The sequence below is a fragment of the Lepidochelys kempii genome, chromosome 1, assembly GCF_965140265.1.
Source record: "Lepidochelys kempii isolate rLepKem1 chromosome 1, rLepKem1.hap2, whole genome shotgun sequence".
Classification (NCBI taxonomy): domain Eukaryota; kingdom Metazoa; phylum Chordata; order Testudines; family Cheloniidae; genus Lepidochelys; species Lepidochelys kempii.
The window spans coordinates 265,904,083-265,928,173 of NC_133256.1; the positions used below are offsets into that span (position 1 = coordinate 265,904,083).

General features: G+C 43.1%; 2 protein-coding genes and 1 non-coding gene across 4 annotated transcripts; all 3 read right to left on the reverse strand.

Annotated features, from left to right (window-relative positions):
• Positions 1-334: 334 nt before the first annotated feature.
• On the reverse strand, positions 335-5,513 carry LOC140904994 (uncharacterized). The gene is made up of 2 exons (XM_073327460.1): positions 1,928-5,513; positions 335-1,386 (listed from the first exon to the last, which is right to left on the reverse strand). The coding sequence occupies exons 1-2, from the start codon at positions 2,574-2,576 to the stop codon at positions 1,322-1,324; spliced, it is 714 nt and encodes a 237-aa protein (XP_073183561.1). The 5' UTR covers positions 2,577-5,513; the 3' UTR covers positions 335-1,321.
• A 94-nt stretch (positions 5,514-5,607) lies between these two features.
• Positions 5,608-16,483, reverse strand: SLC25A3 (solute carrier family 25 member 3). Of its 2 annotated transcripts, none has more exons than XM_073327459.1 (8): positions 16,370-16,483; positions 16,061-16,214; positions 11,301-11,425; positions 8,232-8,411; positions 7,905-8,086; positions 6,897-7,069; positions 6,040-6,150; positions 5,608-5,961 (listed from the first exon to the last, which is right to left on the reverse strand). In XM_073327459.1, the coding sequence occupies exons 2-8, from the start codon at positions 16,206-16,208 to the stop codon at positions 5,801-5,803; spliced, it is 1,080 nt and encodes a 359-aa protein (XP_073183560.1). In that variant the 5' UTR covers positions 16,209-16,214; positions 16,370-16,483; the 3' UTR covers positions 5,608-5,800. The 2 variants fall into 2 exon arrangements, with proteins under 2 accessions (XP_073183560.1, XP_073183559.1); XM_073327458.1 differs by lacking the exon at positions 11,301-11,425 and adding an exon at positions 11,010-11,134 and having other exon boundaries at positions 16,370-16,478.
• LOC140905647 (small nucleolar RNA SNORA53) lies at positions 7,410-7,649 on the reverse strand. The gene has a single exon (XR_012156893.1). It is a non-coding gene; the product is annotated as a small nucleolar RNA SNORA53 (small nucleolar RNA).
• Positions 16,484-24,091: the final 7,608 nt, after the last annotated feature.

Sequence of the window (24,091 nt, forward strand, 5' to 3'; positions counted from 1 at the left end):
ATATCCCTATCTTAGCACCGGAGCACCAAGCCGGCGAGTACATAAACCGCAAGGGGTACTTTTCAATAGTGCTGCAAGCAGTGGTGTATCACAAGGGACGTCTCACCAACATCAACGTGGGTTTGACTGGGAAAGGTACATGACGCTCGCATCTTCAGGAACTCTGGTCTGTTTCAAAAGCTGCAAGGGACTTTATTCCCAGAGCAGAAAATAACCGTTGGGGATCCTGACATGCCTATATGTATCCTTGGGGACCAAGCCTACCCCCTTAATGCCATGGCTCATGAAGCCATACACAGGCAGCCTGGACAGTAGTCAGGAGCTGTTCAACTACAGGCTGAGCAAGTGCAGAATGGGGGTAGAATGTGCATTTGGACGTTTAAAAGAGCACTGGTGCAGTTTACTGACTCGGTTAGACCTCAGCGAAACCAATATTCCCACTGTTATTACTGCTTGCTGTGTGCTCCATAATAATCTGTGAGAATAAGGGGGAGACGTTTATGGCAGGGTGGGAGGTTGAGGCAAATCGCCTGGCTGCTGGTTTTGCACAGCCAGACACCAGGGCGGTTAGAAGAGCACAGGAGGGCGTGATGCACATCACAGAAGCTTTGGAAACCAGTTTCATGACTGGACAGGTTATGGTGTGAAAGTTTTGTTTGTTTCTCCATGATGAAACTCACCGCCCCTTGGTTCACTCTACTTCCCTGTAAACTAACCAACCTACCCTCCTCCCTTCGATCACCGCTGTCAGAGACAATAAAGTCATTGTTGCTTCACATTCATGCATTCTTTATTCATTCATCACACAAATAGGATGATAATTACCAAGGTAGCCCAGGAGGGGTGGTGGAGGAGAGAAGCACGAGGCCACACAGCACTTTAAAAGTTTAAAAACTTATTGAATGCCAGCCTTCTGTTGCTTGGGCAATCCTCTGGGGTGGAGTGGCCAGAGGCCCCCCCCCCCCCACCGCGTTCTTGGGCATCTGGGTGAAGAGGCTGTGGAACTTGGGGAGGAAGGCGGTTGGTTACACAGGGGCTGTAGAGGTGGTCTGTGCTCCTGCTGCCTTTCCTGCAGCTCAACCATACGCTGGAGCGTATTAGTTTGATCCTCCAGCAGCCTCAGCATTAAATCCTGCCTCCTCTCATCATGCTGCCACCACATTTAAGCTTCAGCCCTCTCTTCAGCCCGCCACCTCTCCTCCCGGTCATATTGTGCTTTCCTGCACTCTGACATTGTCGTCCTCCCACACTGACATAGCACAGACGACTGCGTGGAGGCAACCATGAGCTCAGAGAATATTTTATCACGAGTGCGTTTTTTTCACCTTCTAATCTTCACTAGCCTCTGGGAAGGAGAAGATCCTGTGATCATTGAAACACATGCAGCTGGTGGAGAAAAAAAAAAGAGGCAGTGGTATTTAAAAAGACATTTTCTAGAACAATGGCTACACTCTTTCACGGTAAACCTTGCTGTTAATATTACATACACAGCACATGTGCTTTCGTTCTAAGGTTGCATTTTGCCTCCCCACACCACGTGGCTAGCGCCCCCCAGCTAACAGCGGGGAACATTTCTGTTCAGCCACAGGCAAACAGCCCAGCAGGAATGGGCACCTCTGCATGTCCCCTTAAGAAAAGCACCCTATTTCAACCAGGTGACCATGAATGATATCACAGATAAAGAACGGATGTTGTTTGAATGCCAGCAAACATACACTGCAATGCTTTGTTCTACAATGATTCCCGAGTATGTGCTTCTGGCCTGGCGTGGTAAAGTGTCCTACCATGGTGGGTGGAATAAGGCTGCCCTCCCCAGAAACCTTTTGCAAAGGCTTTGGGAGAACATCCAGGAGAGCCGCAAATGCCAGGGCAAATTAAACATACTTGCTTTTAAACCATGTATAGTATTTTAAAAAGGTACACTCACCAGAGGTCCCTTCTCCGCCTGGCGGGTCCAGGAGGCAGCCTTGGGTGGGTTTGGGGGGTACTGGCTCCAGGTCCAGGGTGAGAGTGAGTTCCTGGCTGTCGGGAAAACTGGTTTCTCCGCTTGCTTGCTGTGAGCTATCATCTTCCTTGTCTCCAAAACCTGCCTCTGTGTTGCCTCCATCTCCACTGAAGGAGTCAAACAACAAGGCTGGGGTAGTGGTGGCTGAACCCCCTAAAATGGCATGCAGCTCATCATAGAAGCAGCATGTTTGGGGCTCTGACCCAGAGCGGCTGTTCACCTCTCTGGTTTTCTGGTAGGCTTGCCTCAGCTCCTTAAGTTTCACGCAGCATTGCTTCCGGTCCCTGTTATGGCCTTTGTCCTTCATGCCCTGGGAGATTTTGACAAATGTTTTGGCATTCCAAAAACTGGAACGGAGTTCTGATAGCACGGATTCCTCTCCCCATACAGCGATAGGATCCCGTACCTCCTGTTCGGTCCACGCTGGAGCTCTTTTGCGATTCTGGGACTCCATCATGGTCACCTCTGCTGATGAGCTCTGGCCAGCATGGCAAGCTGCAGGTGACCATGCAAACAGGAAATTGAAATTCAAAAGTTTGTGGGCCTTTTCCTGTCTACCTGACCAGTGCATCCGAGTTGAGAGTGCTGTCCAGAGCGGTCACAATAGAGCACTTTGGGACAGCTCCCGGAGGCCAATACCCTCTAATTGCGTCCACAGTACCCCAAATTTGACCTGGCATGGCCGATTTAAGCGCTAATCCACTTGTCAGAGGTGGATAAGGAAATTGATTTTAAGAGCCCTTTAAGTCGAAAAAAGGGCTTCATCGTGTGGACGGGTGCAGATTTACATCGATTTAATACTGCTAAATTCGACCTAAACTCTTAGTGTAGACCAGGACTAAGCTTACCTTTGCTGATTCAACTTCATTCACACCATTCCTTCTGATCTTAACCAGCACTTTTCCTCACTCTTGGAGTTATTTTGGAGTGTAATTTTACATAGACATCCAAACAGATTACTTCCATTACAAAAGTGTAGGAACATCCATATAGCAACAACTAGATATTACCAGTGGAATATTAGAAATTCAGATTAGCTGTAACAGCAAAAATAAAAAACAAACCACACAAAACTCCAGCCAGGATAGATGTAAATGGAGTATCCAAAAATGGGAGCTGTTTAGTTGTAACTCAGTTCTTGCCTGTGATGGAATGACATACTAGACATCTAGTATAGTACTTCTACAGCCTATGCCTCAGAAGAGTCAGAGTAATCCTGCCAGAAGCGAAAGCTAAACTTAAAACTAAATTCAGCTGGCCAGAAAAAATGCTGCTCCTGCAGGAAACAGGAGAAGAAACTAAGCTTATCCACCCACTTTAGCTTCTTTAAAAAGGAGTACAAGAGTGATGTTACATAAACCTTACCCTCATTCCCCAGAATGCTGCTAGAATATTGTATAGGATGGCAGTAGGTAGAACCACTTGGGGGGACGGGGTGATATAGAAGTCTACAAATCATGACTGGTGTGGAGAAAGTAAATGAGGAAGTGTTATTTACTCCTTTTCATAACAAAGAACTTGGGACATTAATAGGCAGCAAGTTTAAACTAACCAAAGGAAGTATTTCACACACACACACACACACACAACCTTTGAAATTCCTTGGCCTTCACAACATCCTCTGGCAAGACTATAACAGGGCTCTAAAAAAGAACTAGATAAATTCATGGAGGCTAGGTCTATCCATGGCTATTAGCCAGGATGGAGTCCCTAACTTGTTTGCCAGAAGCTGGGAATGGGCGACAGGGGATGGATCACTTGATGATCACCTGTTCTGTTCACTCCCTCCAGGGCACCTGCTACTTGCCAGTCGGACAACAGGATACTGGGCTAGATGGACCTTTGGTCAGACCTAGTACGGCCGTTCTTATGTTCATTTACCTTAGAAACCTCAAACTATTCTTGCACTTCCTAGTTTGGTAAAGATATACTACAATTGTGTTTTGGAGAAACCAATACATCCTATGCAGCCTTACAATATATGTAAGGTCACAGAATAAGGCATTATGAAGTGTCTTCAGTGAAGAAAATGATAGTGGATTTCAGTGATGGGTAAGGTAATTTAAAGCTTGTTTCTGTGCTACCCATCACTCATATCCTGGTCATTAAGGGCATTCAGCATGTATTTCTGGCCTTAATCTTAGTTACTTACACAGTTCATCTTAACATTGTATGTGTTCCTAACCAGTGCTCAAGAGGTTTTTTGTAATATTTGCCAACATTTTGTGTTGATTTCACCTGTGACTCATTCTTCACTCAAGCTGCTAGAGGGAAAAAAAAGTAGCTCATATCTACACTGTTCTTCAGCTAGCAACTTCAACTGACCCAAGTTTCTGCTAGTTCTCGCCTCACCCCTCTCTTTTCTGTTGAGGTTTTGGAAGAGTATCATACAACAACAAAATTAAATTTTCAAGAGGTACTCATGCACTACAAGAACCAAGCTGGATGTTTATTATATTTTATCATTGTGCACTGCATCATCTCTTTAGATAGAAAGTTAAATGAATTACAACTATTCATATTGTCTATAACCAGACTGTTATTCTTAACCAGTACATACTTCCAAATAAATACCCTAAGAATTACTTAAGCAGACACCTAGTAATTTCAATACTGTGCTAGTGGAAAGCAAGTGTATTTGACAGGTACAGCATAGTCTTTGATATACATAAAATGAAAGCAGTTTTCTGTACTTCTAAGCCAGCTTGTACATAATCAAATCTGGTTGCCATTCCCATGGTAGCAGCAGAACAGGGAGAGAGAGTTAACACCCCTCTAGACAGTACATCAGAAAAGTGGAGGGGAGAACCCTCCCACCCCCCATGGGTTCTCCCCTCCTCTCCAAGATGGGATTAGAGTTGCAGTGCTGGAGCAGAGGGTGCTACAGTGGGTGGTTGATGCACCTTTAGTGAGTGAGGTGATGAGGCAGTGGCAGCAACAGCAAAGGAGAAGGACACTGGCCTATGACCGAGACCCTTCGTCTCCCCCCATGAAGTTGCACCTGGGTGGGTTGATAAAAGAGAAAAAGGCTCTGTACTAAAGTTGGGAATCACTGAAATAGGTGGTTGTCATACAGAGTCCATGCATCATATGGATTATGCACCACACCAAAAGCACAATCTGGTCAACAAGCCAGCGTAAGTTATCTGGTCTGATAAGTGATAAAGAGACCTACAAGGTAAGTGGCTGATGACACCTCTTCACTGCCCCAGGGTGCCCCCTATCCTGCACTTCCCTGGCTGCCATTTCACAGTCAGGACTGCTGGCTGCTCGAAGTTATGGTGTCTTCCTTCAGACTACCATAAATTGTGGGGCAGCCTCCTGGAATCAGCCAGCAGCCCCCAAATCACTAAAATGCAAAATTCAAGTTTATGCCACCTTTGTATCCCTAGAACTACATTTGTGCTCTTCAGATATAGCTAGGGACATGGTGCTTACTACTTCTCTCAAGATCTGAGAGAGACTCTTGGAGACCTTTATGAGATGCCAGTTCTTGCATTTCAAGAGCTTCTAAACTTTGGGCTCACTTAAAGATTCAAAGGTACAGTATTTGCTCTTGCAAAGTTTTAAATTTACATGTATGATACCAAATGACACACTAATCACTCTAGTTCCCATTTATTTAAACAGATAATGACAATAGAAGTTTTTGAACCCTCACTTGGGATAAGGGCACAACCAATAATTGTATCAGTTACAGAATTTTAGTTTCCTACATGGTCAAATATATAAAAGTTTAATGAGCATAGTTTCTCATTAATGCTGGTCAACCAGAAAAGTCAGTCCATGATTTGTCTATTCAGTTAGAGCCAGCTTCTTCTTTAGGGATTCTGGCATTTCAGGTGGAGGTGGACGAGGAAGTCTGAAATAAACCTTGACAGAATCGTAGATGAACCACTGTAGTGCAGTCAGCGTACCAATCATAATAATACGAGCAAACAGACCCTTCCATACCCCTGTTGAGTAAAGCATAAGCATTAGCGACTGGGAGACATTATTATACATAAAACTCCTGTCCAAGTTAAAGTTTTTACCTTTGAATCCAAGCCTCACAAGAACCTGTGAAGCCGAACTGCCCTTTTCCTTGTTCAGCACAGACACCACAGAGTCAGCAGGATGAGAAACAATGGCACAGAAAACACCAGCTGAAAGAAATGTATCAATACAGTATTTACTGTTTGCTATAGTAGAATCAAAGGGACTTCGCTTAACAGCAGTTACCTGCTAATGGAAACAGCGCCACATTTCTGTGCAACTTAGTAGCCAGGCAGCAGGGAGAACGTGGCTGCCATAGCTCTTAAATCCTGACAGAACAGAGTCTGCTCTTGTGTGGCTTGGGAGCCCTGGTCTGCAGTCGTATGCAAGCCTCACCTCTTGCGATAATCTCTACCCTATCCCAACAGTGGGTCAATGCCCATCTGATTCGCTAACCGAGTGGCCCTGTGCACCGCTGCTCTGCTCCTGTAAATCTCCTCTGTGTAGAGGAGTTTCATTCTGACAAATTTAAGGGTGTCAATTATGTAATCACTTCCTCCTGCAAGCCTTCCTTTGCTCTGCTAAACTAGTGCTCTTTCTGCCAAAACCTGTACCTCTTACAGCTTAGGAGACACAGGATCTCATGATTGCACCTTACATAAAGAGCAATGTTCGTGGCATTTCATAATTCAGTTGAGAATCAATAAAACCAAGACCATTTTTCGTGTAGCTACTCATTCTTTTCCTAACAAAAGTTTTGTAAATTTTTCCCTATCTAACCTCATTAAGATGTTCAGAAAAAGTACCTAATTTTCAATTATAGTTTCTGGAATCACAGTAGTAAAAACCCAGGACATAAGATGGTTCATAGTTTTCAGACACTTCTGAAAGAATCAGTGTTCAAAGGCCTCCTTACCAATGTAGCCAGCTATAAATGTGACAACCAATTGTTCTGGCTTGGAACATTCACTCCGGGGCTTCGGAACCACATACTTGTAGAGAGCTTCAACTGTACGTTCAAAGCAGGCAAATTTCATCATTGTGTATGGAATCTGTCTCATCCACAAAGGAACAACACCTTTGTAGAACCTTAAAAGTGGAGAAAGTCAGAATTGTAGCAAATAATAGCCTACTCTGGAGTGCAATTCTACTCTGAAAAGAAAACAGACAGCACTAAAGCAGCTCCAATTTACTATCTCAGCGGCCTGTATATCTAAGTTGTTTGCTTACTTTTAGTTAGGAAATCTAACTGCCAGACCTGAAAAGTGAAGCTGTGTTTCTGGCTTGTGCCATCTACTAAGAAACAACTTAAACAACTGTACAGGCTCAAGTGTTTGTCAGAAAGATAAACAGTTATGACAGGAAGGAGAAAAGTCAAGGTGATGCCATTTTGTAGTCATTTCCCTGTTGTAAGTGCAAGTTAATAACTCATGTCTGCATACCAGCCAAGTCCTGATAGTGAGAAATGACATGTAGATCTACAGCCATTGATATCAGAACACAGGCAAATGTGCAGGTATATTACTCTCACATGCCAATGACTCAAGCATCTTTGACTGTACAACAAAAAGTTGCTGAATATCAGTTGACTGGAACTACCAGAAACTAAAGTTAACAAGCAGAACTCAGTACAAGAGATATCCACAAAGATGGATCTAAGGAACATGTTGACTACATTAACTTGCTGACGTCAGCGTCCTGTCTTAGCAATGTAATGATTTCCTGATATTCTGTTTTGATATACAGAATCTTCAAAGTACCCTTCACTATTTATGTACAATATATGACAAGGTAGAAAGCATCAAAGATTTTACTTAATGCTATAGCCACTGTTAAGGCTAAACAGAAGAATTATTTTCCTTCGCTAATAAGAAGTTTCTTGATCCTTATATTCCAGCGGAGAGAAACTGATACAGATACTTACGCCCATACACCTTCTTCTGCAAACATTTTTGGAGCAGCTTGTCTCAAAGTGTTAGCATATCCAGGCTGGGTCTGGATGCGAACCTTTGCAGCTTCCATTGGAGCCAGAGCAATATCAGCAAAAAACTCTGCACTGGCAGAGGCAGCCAAGTAGAGTGATGTACGCCACAAATATGCATTCTCCTGAAATGCAAATGGAAACAAAGATTTTATACTGAAGTATTCTTTCAAACTGAATTCAGTATTTCTGTTGTAAAGTGAATTACCTACACAAATATGCAACACAAACTGGGTTTCAAAAAAGTGTGGTAGACAACTTAAAGCTTACCTCTCCTAGAATGTTGCCATACAGAACTTTGAACACTTCATAGAAACCAAATTTGCAGAGCCCTTGCATTGAGTATCCAAAAAAGGTTGGAGCCCATCCCTTAGCCAGACCACGAAAGCCATCTTCTTTAACTGTAACTGAGAATCCATTGAAGATGCTTTTGTATTTTTGTGGGTCCACCTAAACAAATTGGAAAGTTAGCTATATGGTACAGGCAGTAGGTTCCCACACCCCCCCATCCACAGTAAGTTTTCTACCCTCTTCCCATAGTGCCATTATACAGATTTCTACACTAAAATCACCTTTACTTATAATCTTAATGGTCGTTAACTAGTCTCAATTATTAGGCTTGCCGCTGTCAGCTGAAATTCAGTCTGTAGATACTGACATGAGAAATTATGCTATTTCAAGTTATTTTTACTGTTTGTTCCATATCTATAGCCTCAAAAGATGTGGCCCTTTGACTACATTAGAAATTTTGCTGGATAGCTTTCCACACAACCTTTCAAGTGTGGGCACATTTATACTGGCATAACTGTACTTATGCCAGTTCCCTGAATTAGAATAAGCAGTTACATCAGTATAGCTGTTTCCACACTTAAGGATTATGCCAGAACAGCAATGTCAGTTAAGAATGTGATTTTACTGGACATGACTATGCTAGTATAAAATGTAAGTGTAGACTGAGCCCTTAAGCTCACCTCACCATTTGCTCAGCAACAGAAGTAGTATTTCAGTTACTAGTTGGGTTTTTTTGAAACTACAGAAATATGAATTATAAAAATCTTACTGAAGATTCTTAAGTAATCTTGGGCCTAACTTGTTGCCCACCTCACTATAGACTTATCAAGGCCTCACCTTCCTTCGGTCTTATTTCCTGTTCTTATTTTTACTTCTGTATACCAGGAACACACTGCAGAAGATGTAAACTTTGTGAAAATATGTTTGAGTGATATTTCAGTAATAATCCAGTATTCAGTTCAGTAATGTTCTTAGAGCTAGACTACCTTTACTGTTGTAAATACTAAAGGAAGCTAATCCATTTAATACTACTGCTACATCATGAGATTGTGATAAAGATTTAGAGGAAGTCTCACTATTTCTTGATTTTGTGCATTTAACACTTGACATTAGCTTCTCTTATTTGAGACTCAGGGCAATAGGAAAGGAGAAAGCCACATAAAGCCATAAGAACGGACAGGGATGACAATGGCGCATAGTCAAAAGACACTAGATTTCATGTATACTAAAGAGACACTTTATAAGTTAATAACTCAGAAGTGTCAAGCATGTCTAATTACTTTAAAATTCAGGATCCGATGGCTCTTTAGAGCCTGTTTTATGGAGGCAGTTTCAGAGTACAACGTTACAGAAGTGCTCAGTTACTTGCATACTTTTAGAAATTATGAATATTCCTCTATTTAGAGTAGAAGGAAGTTTACTTTAAGTAAAACATTTATCAAATTGCAGGTTTTATTTGGTAAAACATGAATATTTACTTGACTGCAGGGGTTTCAACCCAAACCATGTACAAGAGTTTATGATGCCTTCACCTGAAGTATAGTGTATTTGACTGAATGCTAGTTAAGTTCACTGCATCTTTCATAACGGGATCACAACTGCCCCAAAAAAATACATCAACTTCCACCGTTAAAGCAGGTTTAGAGATTTCTGAATGACATGCAATTCTAAATGAAAGGATAAGACTGTTCCTTTAAGAAATCAGGAACTGTTGCACAGGCACAAAGTTCACATCCATTTCTCCCAGTCTCAGAAGTTTTACCACAATTATATGTCTACTAGCTCTAGAAACACTGCTCACCTCACACAGTAACCTGAAAGCCAGTGAATTTCTAGCAGTTTAGAGATGTGCTTTAATCTACCTCACTCTTTGAGCATAAGCCTTTGGCTGAACAGCTGCTTAGTTGTGCCATTAACCAATGAATGTATAATAATTAGATACTTATTTTTCCATGTAAGTAATGAATACATTCAAATGGAATGGGCATTCAGTTTCTCCAAGTCTACTTAATCGTGTTTTACCATTTGACTGCTGGCCTACACACATTTTTCGTATAGTCGTTGATAGCTAACCATGCAAGCATTAATTTGATCTGGAAACTCAAGTAATTCCAAGTTTTAGTATCATTTTAACACAAGCGTTAGCTTCCAACTGCTATGCATTTTCCATTTGTTCATAAGAAAGCCTCAAATTAAAAACTCAATCCAATATCCATGCACAGAAGTCCTCTGTATTAATTTTCATATAACTCTTACCATATGCACATCATGCATCTCAGATACTCTGAAGATAGTTTTATTTCCCCCTACTTCTGGAATTCTGAGAAACAGGTATATTATTCCTATGCCCCTCTCACAGGTGTTTCACTAGTCTTTGGTCACAAGATACTTAAGACAATTGGTGGCAAACTTTTGAATAAAGTTTTGCCATGAGTTACTCAAAAGCACGTTTCTCAACTGTAATTGAGATTTCAGCCTGGATTTGTTTTACCTAAAGTGGTTAGAAGTTTTCCCTATTCATCTATGCTACCATTCATCTGCATCACATGGATGCAAAGTTCTTTTTATTAATCCAATGGATGTTCATTTAATCCAAAAACGAACATTAAAGCTTACTTATTTCTTCTTTCTACCTAGCACTAGTGTTAAGGTATTACACTATACCCATTGTAAAACTCAAACATACAGCCTCTGGACTAAATATGAAAATAGAGTAAGTTAAAGAAGCTTTGGAGTTTGTTTCCTTCAGATACAAACCTGGATACGACATTTCACTAAATCCAGAGGTACGACTGCAGTGTGCGTCAGGCCACAACTTAGGACCCCACCAAAACCACAGAGAGCATAAAACTTGAGCGAGCCATATTCACAACTGTATTCTTCTGCAGCAAAAAATAAAGACACCATGCTTTTATATAAGCCTCATGCACAGCTGGTGAACATCTTGCTTGATGGATAACTTACTCCTCCAGCTTCTGTTAGCAGACATGTATCACACTTCATTACCATGCTTTGTAAGTTTTACCACATTCAACATGCAAAACAAACCTGAATTCTGCATTTAACCAGGTCTAGGGGAACCAATGCTGTATGTGTTGTGCCACAGCTAATAATCCCACCAAGGCCACAAAGGAGAAAGAATCTGCCTGAGCCATATGCACAGCTATACTCCTCTGTTTAATCAGAAAGAAAAGCGTTAAAGTTTGTACACTTAACTGTACAAGCCTGTGAAGAAGATACTGTTAGTATTTCATGTTTAAAATCCAATCTAATATGCTTGAGGATTATTGGAAACGGAAGTGGTTGCCTTAATGAGGTCTATCTTCCTGAGACAGATACTAGTTGACTAATGGGTAGCTCAGATACTATGCCACTGGCTCCTGGCTTCATTCCTAATTTTTTGGACCAAAGAAAGAGCAGCTAGTTTGAGTTCTGGGCCTACCAACTTGAAACTGTCCATTTACATTCTCATTTGTCAAAGTTTCCACTGAGGGAGCTTGTCCTTTTAATGAAATATTGAGCCAAATATTAAAGTTTTTAATTTAGTAGTGCACCTCATTCTTTACAGAAGAGTTTTATTTAGGTGCAAGCAAAAATTTAACAGATTGAAGAAAGCCTTTTGAAGAGATAAGCAGTGAAACAGTTAGGACTCTGGCCTGGTCTGCACAATGATGCACTGGTTGTAAGACCAGGTTAGTTGAATCAGTGCAGCTTTGGTAAGGACACTTACATGAGCATGATTAAGCACATATGTAAGAGAACCCATATACATGAAGTCTAACTGGTTTAACAATACCTCTAGTTCAGTGATCTCCAACCTTTTTACGCACAAGACCACTTTTGGGATTTAAGTGCAACCCAGGATCTACCCTGCCCCTTCTGTGAGGGGCCCACCCTACTCACTCCATTATTAAACCATTCCAAATTGTGTTTAAACCGGCCTAAATATGACCTTTTGTTCAATGTCTCAGCTGCCATTAAGACTCCAGAAAGTAGCTGTGAAAGGATAATCATATTTCACTCTTATATTTGAGAATATAAACAAAAGCAGGGACACGCTGGAAGCCTTAGTAAGGCAAAGTAGCTTCCTTGTAGTAACAATTAAGGCTTATTGGGAAAAAGAGCTCTTTCCTTCCAACAGCAAGGGCTTCAGTTTTACTAGACCCTCCATTAGAGGGTATGATGCAAGACGATCCACAAAGCAGGATCCAGCAAGTAAGTATACTTTAGCCCAGCAATCACCACCTTCCCGGCAAATTTACTCCTTATTCTGATTGGAGCAGTCAAAGGGTTTAGCATCTCTACTTTCATATGGGCCTCAGAGACCTGCAATACTACATGGCCAAATTCAAACATTAAGATTCAAGCTTAAATAAGATGTCCTTAAATGTACTAGCCAGAACATGTCCAGATTTTTAAATTAAGGTCAACCAGAAGCAACCTCTGTATCTAAAACAGTATGGAATCGTAAGTTAGTAATGTAACAGACTTATTTACTTTAATGTATTAAATGTGCAAGTTTTTAGCCTGCCTGGTTTTGAATGTTTAATTTCACCTGTAAAGTGACTACACACAACAAATGCCACCCTGTGAGTTGCTTCTGTTCTTTAGGCGTTTATATCTGGTGAAGACAAGCTAAGTCAATGGCAACGCGCTCTCCTGTGAAGTCTGTTCTCCACCTCCCTAAGAGGTGGAAGGTAAGTCGGTGAATAACCTTGAACTTGGGCTCTCAAGTACGAGGCACAAGAGCTGTTTTTCAATGTTTCTACATTAACCCAATTTCCATTCAAATGTGGACTGGGACAAATCACAAGTTGTTTTTTCCTCACTCACTAAATCAATCTAGTGAAGAAATGCATCATTCACCATTTTCTAACATAATAAGAAAGTAAAAATTAAGACACTAAATATACACAATTATGCAAGTTTGTATACTGTATATTCTCCTGGTTAGCAAGTATCAAGTTTATTAGGCTATATTTACTTTAAAAAAAGTAAACATGTTTTAATGCTTATGCCAATCCATGAAAACTAACTCTTTAGGAAAACTCAAATGCAAAACCAGGATAAGTTAATCAAAGTTCTCTGGCTTGCTAATGTAGGATTAAAATTGGTGATTTAAATCAATATATCAGCTTATCACTGAAATGTATTCATTTGTAATTGTATGAATCCTGTTAGCTTAAGAGCTTAAAGTATTTCAAATGTAAAGGTTGCGTGTACTTTTTTTTTTAAACCATAGTTTATCCAGTGTTCTTGCCTTTTCAATCAGAAAGAAAAGGCATGTTCAGTCCTATTACTGGAGGATTCCCATTATCCCAAAGCAGAAATACTCAAAGTAGTCTTGCATCCAAAAGTTATGCTTTCAGAGTCTTATTCTTGGATGACCATGAAGCCACACTTAAGTATTTTTAACTTTGTTACTGTATAATAAAATTATTCAGCGGAGACAATGACAAGTGTTACATTTCTTCAGTTTACTAGGAAGTCAAGATCCAGGGACAGTATCAAATGGCCTCCAAACATAAAAGAGATTAATGTTTAAGTTATTTCCTTTATTCTGTTTAGGTTGGAGTCTGGGACAACTTTCCAGAAGAATACACTGTGGTCAATACCACCTCTACAGTTTCTCAGGAATAATTCAGAGTCTTGGTTAGAACAAAGACAATCAAAAGGTACAATAGTTATTTCCTCAGGAACCAAATAAAGCCTTTCTGAAATGATAATAGGACAGAACTGATAAGCCAGTATTAATATAGGGCATATTCTACAAAAGTCATATACTACACTTTTAAAAATAGTCTTGACAGAGAAAGGATGATCTTATGCTAGGTGCACTTGACTAGCATCAAAACTAACGGATTCTGTTCGCAGTGTCTGTGTGCAGCCTTGGGAAAGCCACTGTTATCTATGAAGTGGTGATTACACTTTTGTACATCCTGGAATATAAATTAGTATGTGAGGTGCTCAGTTACTCATCACTAAAGAAAAGCCTGAATTTATCCCTCTATGGCATTCTTAGTGTCTTTGCAGCACATTAGCGTCTGTGCAACCAAGAAGGGAGAAAAGTACATAATGAAGCAGGAGACCATCTTTCTTTAAGAAAAGATGTCACCTTAGCTGCATATTCATTTTATAATAAATCCCAGCAGTTTAACTACAGCCCACAGGACCATCCTGCCTGGCCCCTGAGCCCCCAGCCCCTCACTTTCTGTCCTCCCCTCCCCCACAGCCATGCCACCGCAGGGCTGGCTCCATGCAGGTGGCAGGGCTGTGAGCTCCTGGGGGTGGGGGAGTTGAATAAGGGGCAGGGGATCCCGGGGGGCAGTCGGGGGGGTTGGATAGGGGGTGGGGCCCCAGGTGGCAGTTAGGGGCGGGGGTCCCAGGAGGGGAGAGTCAGGGGACAATAGCAGAGGGGGTTGGATGGGTTGGGGGTTCTGAGGGGGGCAGACAGCCTGGCTCCCGCCCACTGTTTGGGGAGGCACAGCCTTCCCTACCCACCCTCCATACAGTTTTGCAACCCCGATGTGGCCTTCGGCCAAAAAGTTTGCCCACCCCTGGGCTAAAGCACCGGACCATGTATCCGGAGACCTGGGCTCTATTTTCAGCTCAGCCACTGGCCTGCCAGGCGTCCTTGGACAAATCACCTCTATGACAGAGTTTCATACTAAAATGGAGATAGTGATACAGACCTCCTTTGTAAAGAGAATGGAAATCTAATGAAGAAAAAAGTGCCAGTATTATTAATTAACTGGAAACTTTCCTTGATACAAGCATCACTCGCTGATTTTTTTTTTTAAATTACTATTGTTACCCACACAAGATTATGGCCATGACATGATAGAATTTTTCATTTGCCACACTGCAGAGTTTGACAGCACTTTATGTCTAGGAAGATACCTTTATATCAATTTTTTGAGACAGAAAAAAAAACAACATTTCATAGACTCATGACTGTGAAGCACTGAAAATTTGGCTAGGATATTCGGAGAGAAGAGGGTGGTACTTTGACTAATTGATGAAGTTATCTAGATTTCCAGTTTGCATCCAATTACTTTTAAAAATTTACAGAATTTGTACATCCTTCAAATGGAGTTCGCATTACAGGAAAAAAATAATCAAACCATGTAGGATTTTCAATACATGCCAGATCTATTCCCTCCATTAGCAAGATACTCCTCTTCCCTTTAAAAACTCTGGTGGTGGGGGCCACAGGAAATTTACTTTCTACAGATAACGTGCCCCTACTTTAATTTAAGACATGGATGGTGGGCCTAGTCTATGGCGGTGTGTGCCAATGAAATACGTAGAGAAAGGAATACATGACTGGCAGTCCTTGTAGTCTCTGCCCGCGCTTCCCTGGGTGGCTGTGAACTAGCAGCAGCCACACTGCCCTGTGTCCCAGCACCTGGCACAGGTTTCAGGGGCTCACGCACTGGAGAAACTGTCCACTCTGGCTCTCCCAGAAGCGGGGGACACAGGCCTGCGGCCTGACCGCGCCAAGGTTACCGCGGCAGAGCCGGGCCCAGAGTCGCCCCGGGCGCGGGGCGACCGGACCCGGAGCACCTGGGACCCGACACAAGCCAGGAAGGAGCCGAGACTGGGCGCGCCTCCCACGCCCCGTGCCCTTCCTTGCCCTCCAAAGAGCATTGGAGAGGCCCGCGGGAGGCGGCCCCTCCCCAGCCAGGCCGACATGCAGCCGGGTAGTCCAAGCTCCTCCCAGCTCCGGCGGGCAGAGCCCGTCCTACCCCCGGGACGGAGAGACTCGGGAGGGCGACCGCAGCCTCCCTTCCAGCTGCTCCATTTACCTTCGGCGACAGCGGCAGCCGCCAGGCTCCTCCGGGGGCTGGGCGGCTCGGTGGGGTCCGGGCGCTTCCTCACGCCGTCCTGGAGCAGCTGCAAATGGGGCGCGTGGAATGGGTTTAGGCGGGCGAGCGGCGCGACGGACGAGAACATGGCGGCCTGGGGAGAGAGGCGGCCACGAAGCGGGAGTTAGCAGCGGCCGCGCGCTCGCCGGGGCACCGGCCGCAGCCCCGCAGCGAGCAGGACCCAGAAGCTCAGTCCCGCGCGCTCCGGGGAGAGCACGCGCCGGCTCAGCCCAGCTCACTGACACTCACCCTCTAAAATGGCGGCGGTAGCGGCGCGCGCTCTAGGTTCCGCTGCTCCACCGGCACCTCGGCTCAGAGGCCGTATAGCGACCCTGCTCAAAGACTTTGTCCTTCTCCGACGCAGGGGGCGCGGCAGCCGGCCAACAAGTGGGGATGTGATTGGCGGAGAAGCTCCGCGGACACACGTCACCACACTGACGTCCTCGAAAACCCAACCCTCGTCTTCTCTCACGCCTGCGCACTCCTTTACACCTTCCCTTCCCCCCCTTAGCGTCCGGTGCAAGGACTGTTGGGGGAGGGGCAGGGCGAGTCATGACTTTCCTCGGACTACTGGGGACCTGGCCCTAGCCCAGCCTTGCTGAGTGCGGGGGGGGCTGATGGGGTGACGCTGCTGGTGTCAATGGAAGCGGAAAGGAAAGTGTCCTGGGTCTAGACAGTCCACTTCTGTGTCTACACGGGGGACATTTGCCAGGTGGTTTTAAATCAGTCCCGCTAACTCGGGTGTGAAGGGGTTCCACCGTGGCGCGGGCTGTAACGGGCCATCTCTGCGTCCTTGGCAAGTTGTGACATCGGCGTAGTTGGGCCAGATTTAGAGCCAGGCAGAAAATGCGGCCCCGCCCGCCCCCGTTAGCCAGACAGGTAAGGCCGGTGGCAGGTACCTCAGTACACGTACCTGATTGTTAGCTCCAGGGTCTGCCCCACAAAATCCCCTGCCTGGCCAGGCCATCCAGTCACCTCTTTGCAACTCCTCATCCTGGCAGGCGCGAAGCATGGTAGGTATCCCAAAGCCTAGTGCCATCCTGGCTCATGACAGCTGAGTCCTTCCGAAAGACACAATTTCCCTCTGTCTCTCTCTCTCTCACGTGTTGGAAACTATGCCAAAGGAGGGTGGGCGTTCTCTTAGAGAGTGAGGAGACACTGAACAAAATAGTGGGAACAAGTTGTTTTAAGCACCTGTGTTCACTGTACTTTTAAGGGACAGATACTGACCTCTGTTACCTGCACTCCTGTAACCACCCCAGGGGGAAATAGCACCTCTGTATCTGAAAGCAGATTTTCTCTCTCTATATGTAAAGTTAAATTTCACTGCAAAGTGCTTCCCAAAGGATATAGCTAAATTGCTACATTGTATATCGTTGTGCAGGGGTGGTGCATAGGAAAGTAGATTTTTGGATCTAGATGGACTAGAGTCCCTGCACCTTTTGATAAATATAGCTCTGTATAAATAAAGGTTAATTACTATAGTATTCCTTTGCTCCATCAGGTCAGTGCACATTTTTTCTAAGATATTACTAAGTGCTACCTAAGCACTAAACTTTATGTAAAAAGCACAAAAGCCAAAAAGGTGTCCTCTCTGCCTCCTCATTGTTCCAGGGAGTTTGTTTGTAATATGAGAATGGCCATACTGTGTTCAATCGGTGATCCATCTAGTCTAGTAACCTCTCTCTGAAAAAGGGAAGAATCATATTCTTTAGAGGGAAGTGCAAGAAACCTGGAAGTGGGTGTTATGGAATAATACCTGAGAACTGGGGCTGGAGAGCCTTGTAAACCATACAGGGATATAGCCTGTTGCTGGCAGGGGGCCAGCAGTCAGTACAGGAGGAAGGCATAGGGCTGCAGTCTGCAGGCAGAAGAAGAGTGTGGAGGGAACTTAGGACCTTGCTACCTTGTATACCTCTGGACTGGACAGCCCCTAGGGAAATGTTGAGTTTATCATGGCTTTTGTGTTGTAACAATGTAATCATACCTAGGGTGTTTACTAAGGCTGCCAGAAATAAGTTGCAAAGAAATTTCTCTATTACTTGAAATGTGCGAGTGTTCTTGGGACCCCCCCACCCAAAGCTAGAGCCTGAAGAACCTAGTACTTGGAGCAGCACGTTATTCATCTCCAAGGTGGTAGTAAATCTATAATGGTACCAGATAGCTAGAGAAAGGTGTATTACTACACTCAAAGCAATGACCTGAAGTGGGGTCAGTTACAACATCTGTTATACATTCCCCTTCACTGTCTTCTTTTATTGTCTGTTTCTATTATCCTCTCATATTTCTTTCTGTCCAGTTTATATTACTTCACTCTCTGGCCCTGTTTACACTAAGGGAAAAGGGCAATGCAAAAAAACCCCAAACAAACCCATAAGCTGAAACAACTTCATCTTGTGTCTCCAGCACCTTGTATCCACACACAACAACTGACAGACATTTTACAAGAGTTAATCAGTGCCAAAACCAGGAGCCTAATTCTTCACTGCTTTGCACCTTGTGTGGTCATTTACACCTGTGAAAAGTCAGTGTAAAATTAGAATTCTGCACTCACATACACCAGTGGTAGTATTTTACATCCACTTTGTATTCACTTTTGCACAGATGTAAATGACTACATCAGGAACGAGTAGTGGAGAATCAGTTCCAATGTCTTTAGTTCATTTCAGGTCTGAAGCAATGCATTCTGCAACTATTTCTGCCCATTGTAAACAGGAAGCTGTAAGCATTGCAGCTGCACAATTTCAGATTGTCCTCCTGATCTCCTTGCCCCATCAGATCTCCTTTTGGTAAGCCACGCTTATGTTGGAATAAGAGTATTCACATGAGAGGTTATACCAGTATAACTATATCTCTATAACTTGGTAACATTTCCCCATATATACAAGACGTTATTCCGATGTCCAGAACATATCCCATGGTTAAGAAAGAACTGTTAAATATTAGAGGCCAACTGAGGTGATTAAGAAAAGGTCACATCAAAAATGGTTTTGTATCACAAGGAAGCACTTTAGAGTTAACATTCTAGATTGGCTCTGGAATAGAAATCACAGTTATTGTGATTACAGAAAACTAGCTCCTGGGCTTTAAATGAGCTATATTTCCAGCTTTATATAGACCAAATCTATATAACCTGTAATAAAAGATATGCAAGTATCAGGAAAAAAAGGATGAGACCGAGCTAGATTCCTTGCCATGTTGTACAGACTGAAAAAGTCATAGTTAAAGCTGTCATACATAGAACACCAGCTTTGCAGCACAATTTAATGTTTGGTTCTATTAACAGAAGATCCTTCGGGTGGTGTAGGGAAAATATTAATTCATTTACTATGACCTAAGTACACTGCAAGTTACTCAAGCATGAGAATTTCCTCCCATGTTTATTCTTTTTATGCCTCTACCGATAAATCTGTTTGGGGTTTACTTTCTCTGTGTGTAGGATCTAGCCGATTTGCAGACCTCCTCATGCTTTACATATTTTATAAACAAAAAAAGTAAATAAATATTGTAATTGTTATAGGTATCATCCTATTCAGCCTCAGCTAACCCTGACCTTCAAACTGGTGCGCAATAGCAAGTACTGTAAGTACTAAGCAGGAGAACAAGTACTGTTGTGTTTATTGTTATGTTTATTTTGCTAAGAGAATTCTTCAGGGAGGGTAGAAACAAAGGGGAAGGGAAGGGAAAAAAGATACACAAATAAAAGGAAAAATGGTGGGCACTGAGTATCTGATCGTGCCCCGCTGAACTCAGTAGGAGATATATCAGTGACTCTTATGGTTGCAAAATAGAGCCCTAAGAGAGAGTGAAAAACAACAGGTGGAGAGAAAGAAGGGGCAGAGAAGGGTGAAACAGAAATTCAAGAGGAAGCTGACAAGAGACTGCAAAGAGAGACAGCCAAAGAGAAACTGTTAATGGTAACTACTGATATTGATTTACTTTAACATGTGCATAATTTGTGCTGCTCACAAAAAAACTGGCGTTTTGCATTCAAAGTGCATCAGCCTGACACATCACTATTTGGTGACACCCTGCTTGCTTTCTGTCAGATACAAAACTATGCACGATGGTTGGTGAATCCGTTTTTTCAGCCCTTTTTCTACATTACAGATTTTATTGTTTTGGGAGCAACACATTATGGCACAGTTTAGTTTTGCCAGTATGGACAGACCAAACATTTTTTTAACTTCTGAAACAACATAACAATCCTGTAAAGATTTGGGCAATAGCCTGGAGCTTCAGCATCGTTTTAACAAAAAGAAAAGGAGGACTTGTGGCACCTTAGAGACTAAATAAATTTGTTAGTCTCTAAGGTGCCACAAGTCCTCCTTTTCTTTTTGCGGATACAGACTAACACGGCTGCTGCTCTGAAACCTATCATTTTAACAGCTTGTCTTACCACTCACACAACCCCACGTCACCCCTAGTACGAACTCTGTTATAAACACAGTGGCCAGAAATGATAACCGTTGTAGTACACAGACAAGTGTCATAGGAGGATGAGAGGTTGATTGCTAACCTTTCTTCTGAAAACTTCCAGCTGGTTTGACTTTAAATTCAATTGCCTTAGAATCACAGTGTTGTTATTTTCTGTATTTCTTTTGACTGGTGTAAATCTTTAGCTGTTACATTATCTGGAAATACTATTTTGCAGGGGTGGAGCAGTGATATGCTCCAACATGAGCCTTGTATTTCAATTAAAACCTTGCAGGTTTCTCCTGGGGAGTGGGGAGAAGGTAGGGGCATGTGTTTGTATTATTTATACATACCCCATATGTTTCTTAGGTTTTAGGAGCAGATCGCTTTTCCTTCCATTATCAGGAGGGGGTATTGAGTTTTTGGGTGTTTGGGCTGACCATCTGACTGCTTTAAGTGTGGATTTGGAAAGGCTGGGCAGTGAATTTGAAACCTTTCTGTCTGTATCTGCATTAACTTTGTTTATTACAAAGGCATTCTATCAAAATGTAGATACAGGAAAGGAGGATACAGGAACAGGATAATGCAAGATTTACAATAAGATTCTTCTTTCTATTTGCTGTTCTTTGCTAAAGTTCATATTCTGCTGTTACCTTTCATGCTTCTTCCTCCTCCTTAAACAAGTTGATTTTCAGAAGACACCCCGCATTTCTTGGTTGTTGACCAAAATAACGAAAATCACATGTACTAAAGTGTGATTGTCTTCAGAGATGGCTTTTGTAGACCTTAAAACTTCAGTGCTGTATCTCATAGCCACATCCCAAATTGAAAAGTAAAGGGAAAATATCATCTATCTTGTTGGGGGGTGGGGGTGGGGAGGAGAGAATGTTTCTAGCCTTTGCAGTGATAACCTTGAAAACGTTCAACAATACAAGCCTGGGTCACTGATTTCCCTTGAGAAGGTTATTCACAGGTTCCTCACAGTGACTCAGGGCTGTCCTTTGGGAGCTGGAAAAAACATAGTAATAGGTCTCTTGGTTTTTGGGAAGGCCGCAGATTAGTTCACAGTGCTACCCGGAGTCCTGCTGGTGGTGGTAGTGCTGCCCAAACACCCTACCAATGGAGGCATCTCCTCTGCTGAGCAGCTGTCATGACCTCTGGCCGCAAACACGGGCCTTTCTCTAGGATGAGAGGCAGCATGTCTTAATGGGATAAAAACAGGATTGGGAACAAGGAACTAATCCCAGTTCTAACACAAAGCTCCACTGCAGCCTTTGTGAAATCATGTAGGTCAAACTTCTCAAGCAAGGGGGCCTAAAGTTAGGAGCCTGAATTCAGAGGTGGCTGAGCACCCCCGGTTCCCATAAGTAGGTCTGATCACACTGGTCAAAATTCCTTGACAGTTAGGGACAGGTGACAAAAATTTTCTTTATAAATCCATGCTCCTGCCCTCGACAGAACTATGATGCTAAGACTCCATATCAGCTTTATGCTGATGCATTGCAGAGGCTGCCTTGAGCCCTAGCGTTCAGAGAGATGAGTGGGATATGGTGGGTGGAAATTCTAGCCATTCCTTGGCATGGCGTGGTTCACACATCAGCCGTGCAAGCTGCTGCAGTCCTGAGGGTGTAGAAACAGCAATGGCACAGCTCTGCTGCCAATCTGCAGCAAGATCCCTTCATCTCACTGGCTCCTATGGAACTTCCCAGTGTGCAGCCTGATTACCCAAGAAGTGCCCTAACTTCAGGGCAAATTCAGACTGCATTGCCTGAGCAAGATGATGTGTAGGTGAACAGCCAGCCAGAAAACACGTGCTAGTGTCAAGCCTATCTTGAGTGAACCAGATTGGGCAGGCTCCAGTGTGCTCCAAGAAAGGCAAGGTCAGCTGAAATACAGCTGCATTCTGTGCATAGTTCAGTTCATGGCAGGGGGAGAGCGTGACATGCAATTCAGATTGTGAGGTTTAAAATACAGCATGCTGTTTTGTTTCTCAGTACAGTACATGGTAAAGAAAACTTTTAAATTAACTATTCTATCCTGTAATGAGCTCTTGCATGTCCTGGTGTATTCACTTATATCCAAGGAACTCTAGGAAACATAGTTTTATCCAACAGGGAAATGGTGATGTTCTTACTCACAAAATGTTGGAATGGTTTAGTAACTGCCAACTGTAATCAGTATTAGGGCTGTGATTCTAAGATGGGTCATAAAGGAGAGCTGTGGCAGCCATGAAGTTTTCTACAGATTAAGTTTCCATATTAAAAAAGTTTCATTCCCAGCACCTGGATAAAATTTAAAAAGATTTAGGTGCCCTACTACATTAAAACTCAGTGTGGGCCTGCCTCTCAGTGCCTTTTACATTGGGATAGGTCCTGGGTCTGCTGGTAGCAGGGTTGGTGCCAAGGTTGCCAATGTTGAGGGTGCCAGTGACAAGGTTGTGTGCTTGAAGATCCTGGTGCTGGGGATTTTGTCACCTATTTTGATGATCTCTTCACCACACTCAAACCCAGAGTATGGTGCCTGCTTTGCTGGGGCTTTTGCCATGGAGAGCCTTCTTGACACATTTGACAGTTCCCATTTCCTTGGGATTGGATGTGACTTTCATAGTTGGTGCAAATAAATGTAATTTGAGCCTTGCGTCTCTGTCCTATCCTATCCCTCAAAAATCCAAAGTGGCAGATCAGTCATCCTTCAGAGGTATGTCCTTCCCCACAGCAGAAAAGACATCTGCTGTGCCTGTCAGTCGCACAATGGAAAGAGATTAGACTCTGACCGTTGGGAATCTACCCTCCTGGCAGTGGTGTGGAGAGTCTTACCCTACTGCACAGGCGTGTACAGGGGAAAATTGCCAAATTAGACTATATATGTATTTATATTAGACTATATATTAGACTATATATTAGACTGTATATGATCCTGGAATGAGGGTAGTCCTCCAAAGCATTCAGCAGAAACCCAGAAGTAGAAGCCAAGATGATGAATAGCCTGTCCGACACTGTCCAGATTCCATCTCGTTGCCAAGGGGAGTTAGAGGGAAGGTTGTGGCTGCTCTGCACTTTATGCCCTCGCACATGATGGACGCTACTACTCAGAATTTGTGAGCATGAGCACAGGCGCACCTACAGTGGGATCCATGCAGACACATACATGAAGTGGTGATTACAATAAATACATATGGGGAGGAAAAGGTCCCCATGGCATTTTTACAACACTGTCCACACCCTGAAAGTTTGTGAACTCCTGACTTATGGGACTCAAAAAGTCAGTGTCTAATGATGCAAAAATAATCCCACAATAGAAACCTACACCATCCGAAGGGGCCTGTCTTCTGAGTTGCTGAGTGCCCTGCTTTGCTAGTAAAGTAAATTGGAGTATTCTTCACTTCCCAGGCCCTTATGAGTGTGATGGTTTTGAACTCAATTTACATCTCACTTGTGGAGTTCATGAACACAAATGCATTTTTACCCCATATAAACATGAAGTTATGAGTAGTTCTAGGTGCCCTAGCAATAAGTTCCTATACAGCAGTTTCATGTATAAACAAAGAAAGTGAAA

Coding starts and splice junctions, on each gene's coding strand:
- LOC140904994 (XM_073327460.1), bottom strand. CDS start 2,576: ATGCACTGGTCAGGTAGACAGGAAAAGGCCCACAAACTTTTGAATTTC. Junction 1,387..1,927: donor AGGCGGAGAAGGGACCTCTG/GTGAGTGTACCT, acceptor TTTCTCCACCAG/CTGCATGTGTTTCAATGATC.
- SLC25A3 (XM_073327459.1), bottom strand. CDS start 16,208: ATGTTCTCGTCCGTCGCGCCGCTCGCCCGCCTAAACCCATTCCACGCG. Junction 11,426..16,060: donor GGCTGCCGCTGTCGCCGAAG/GTAAATGGAGCA, acceptor CTGATTAAACAG/AGGAGTATAGCTGTGCATAT. Junction 8,412..11,300: donor TGGTTAAATGCAGAATTCAG/GTTTGTTTTGCA, acceptor CAATTTGTTTAG/GTGGACCCACAAAAATACAA.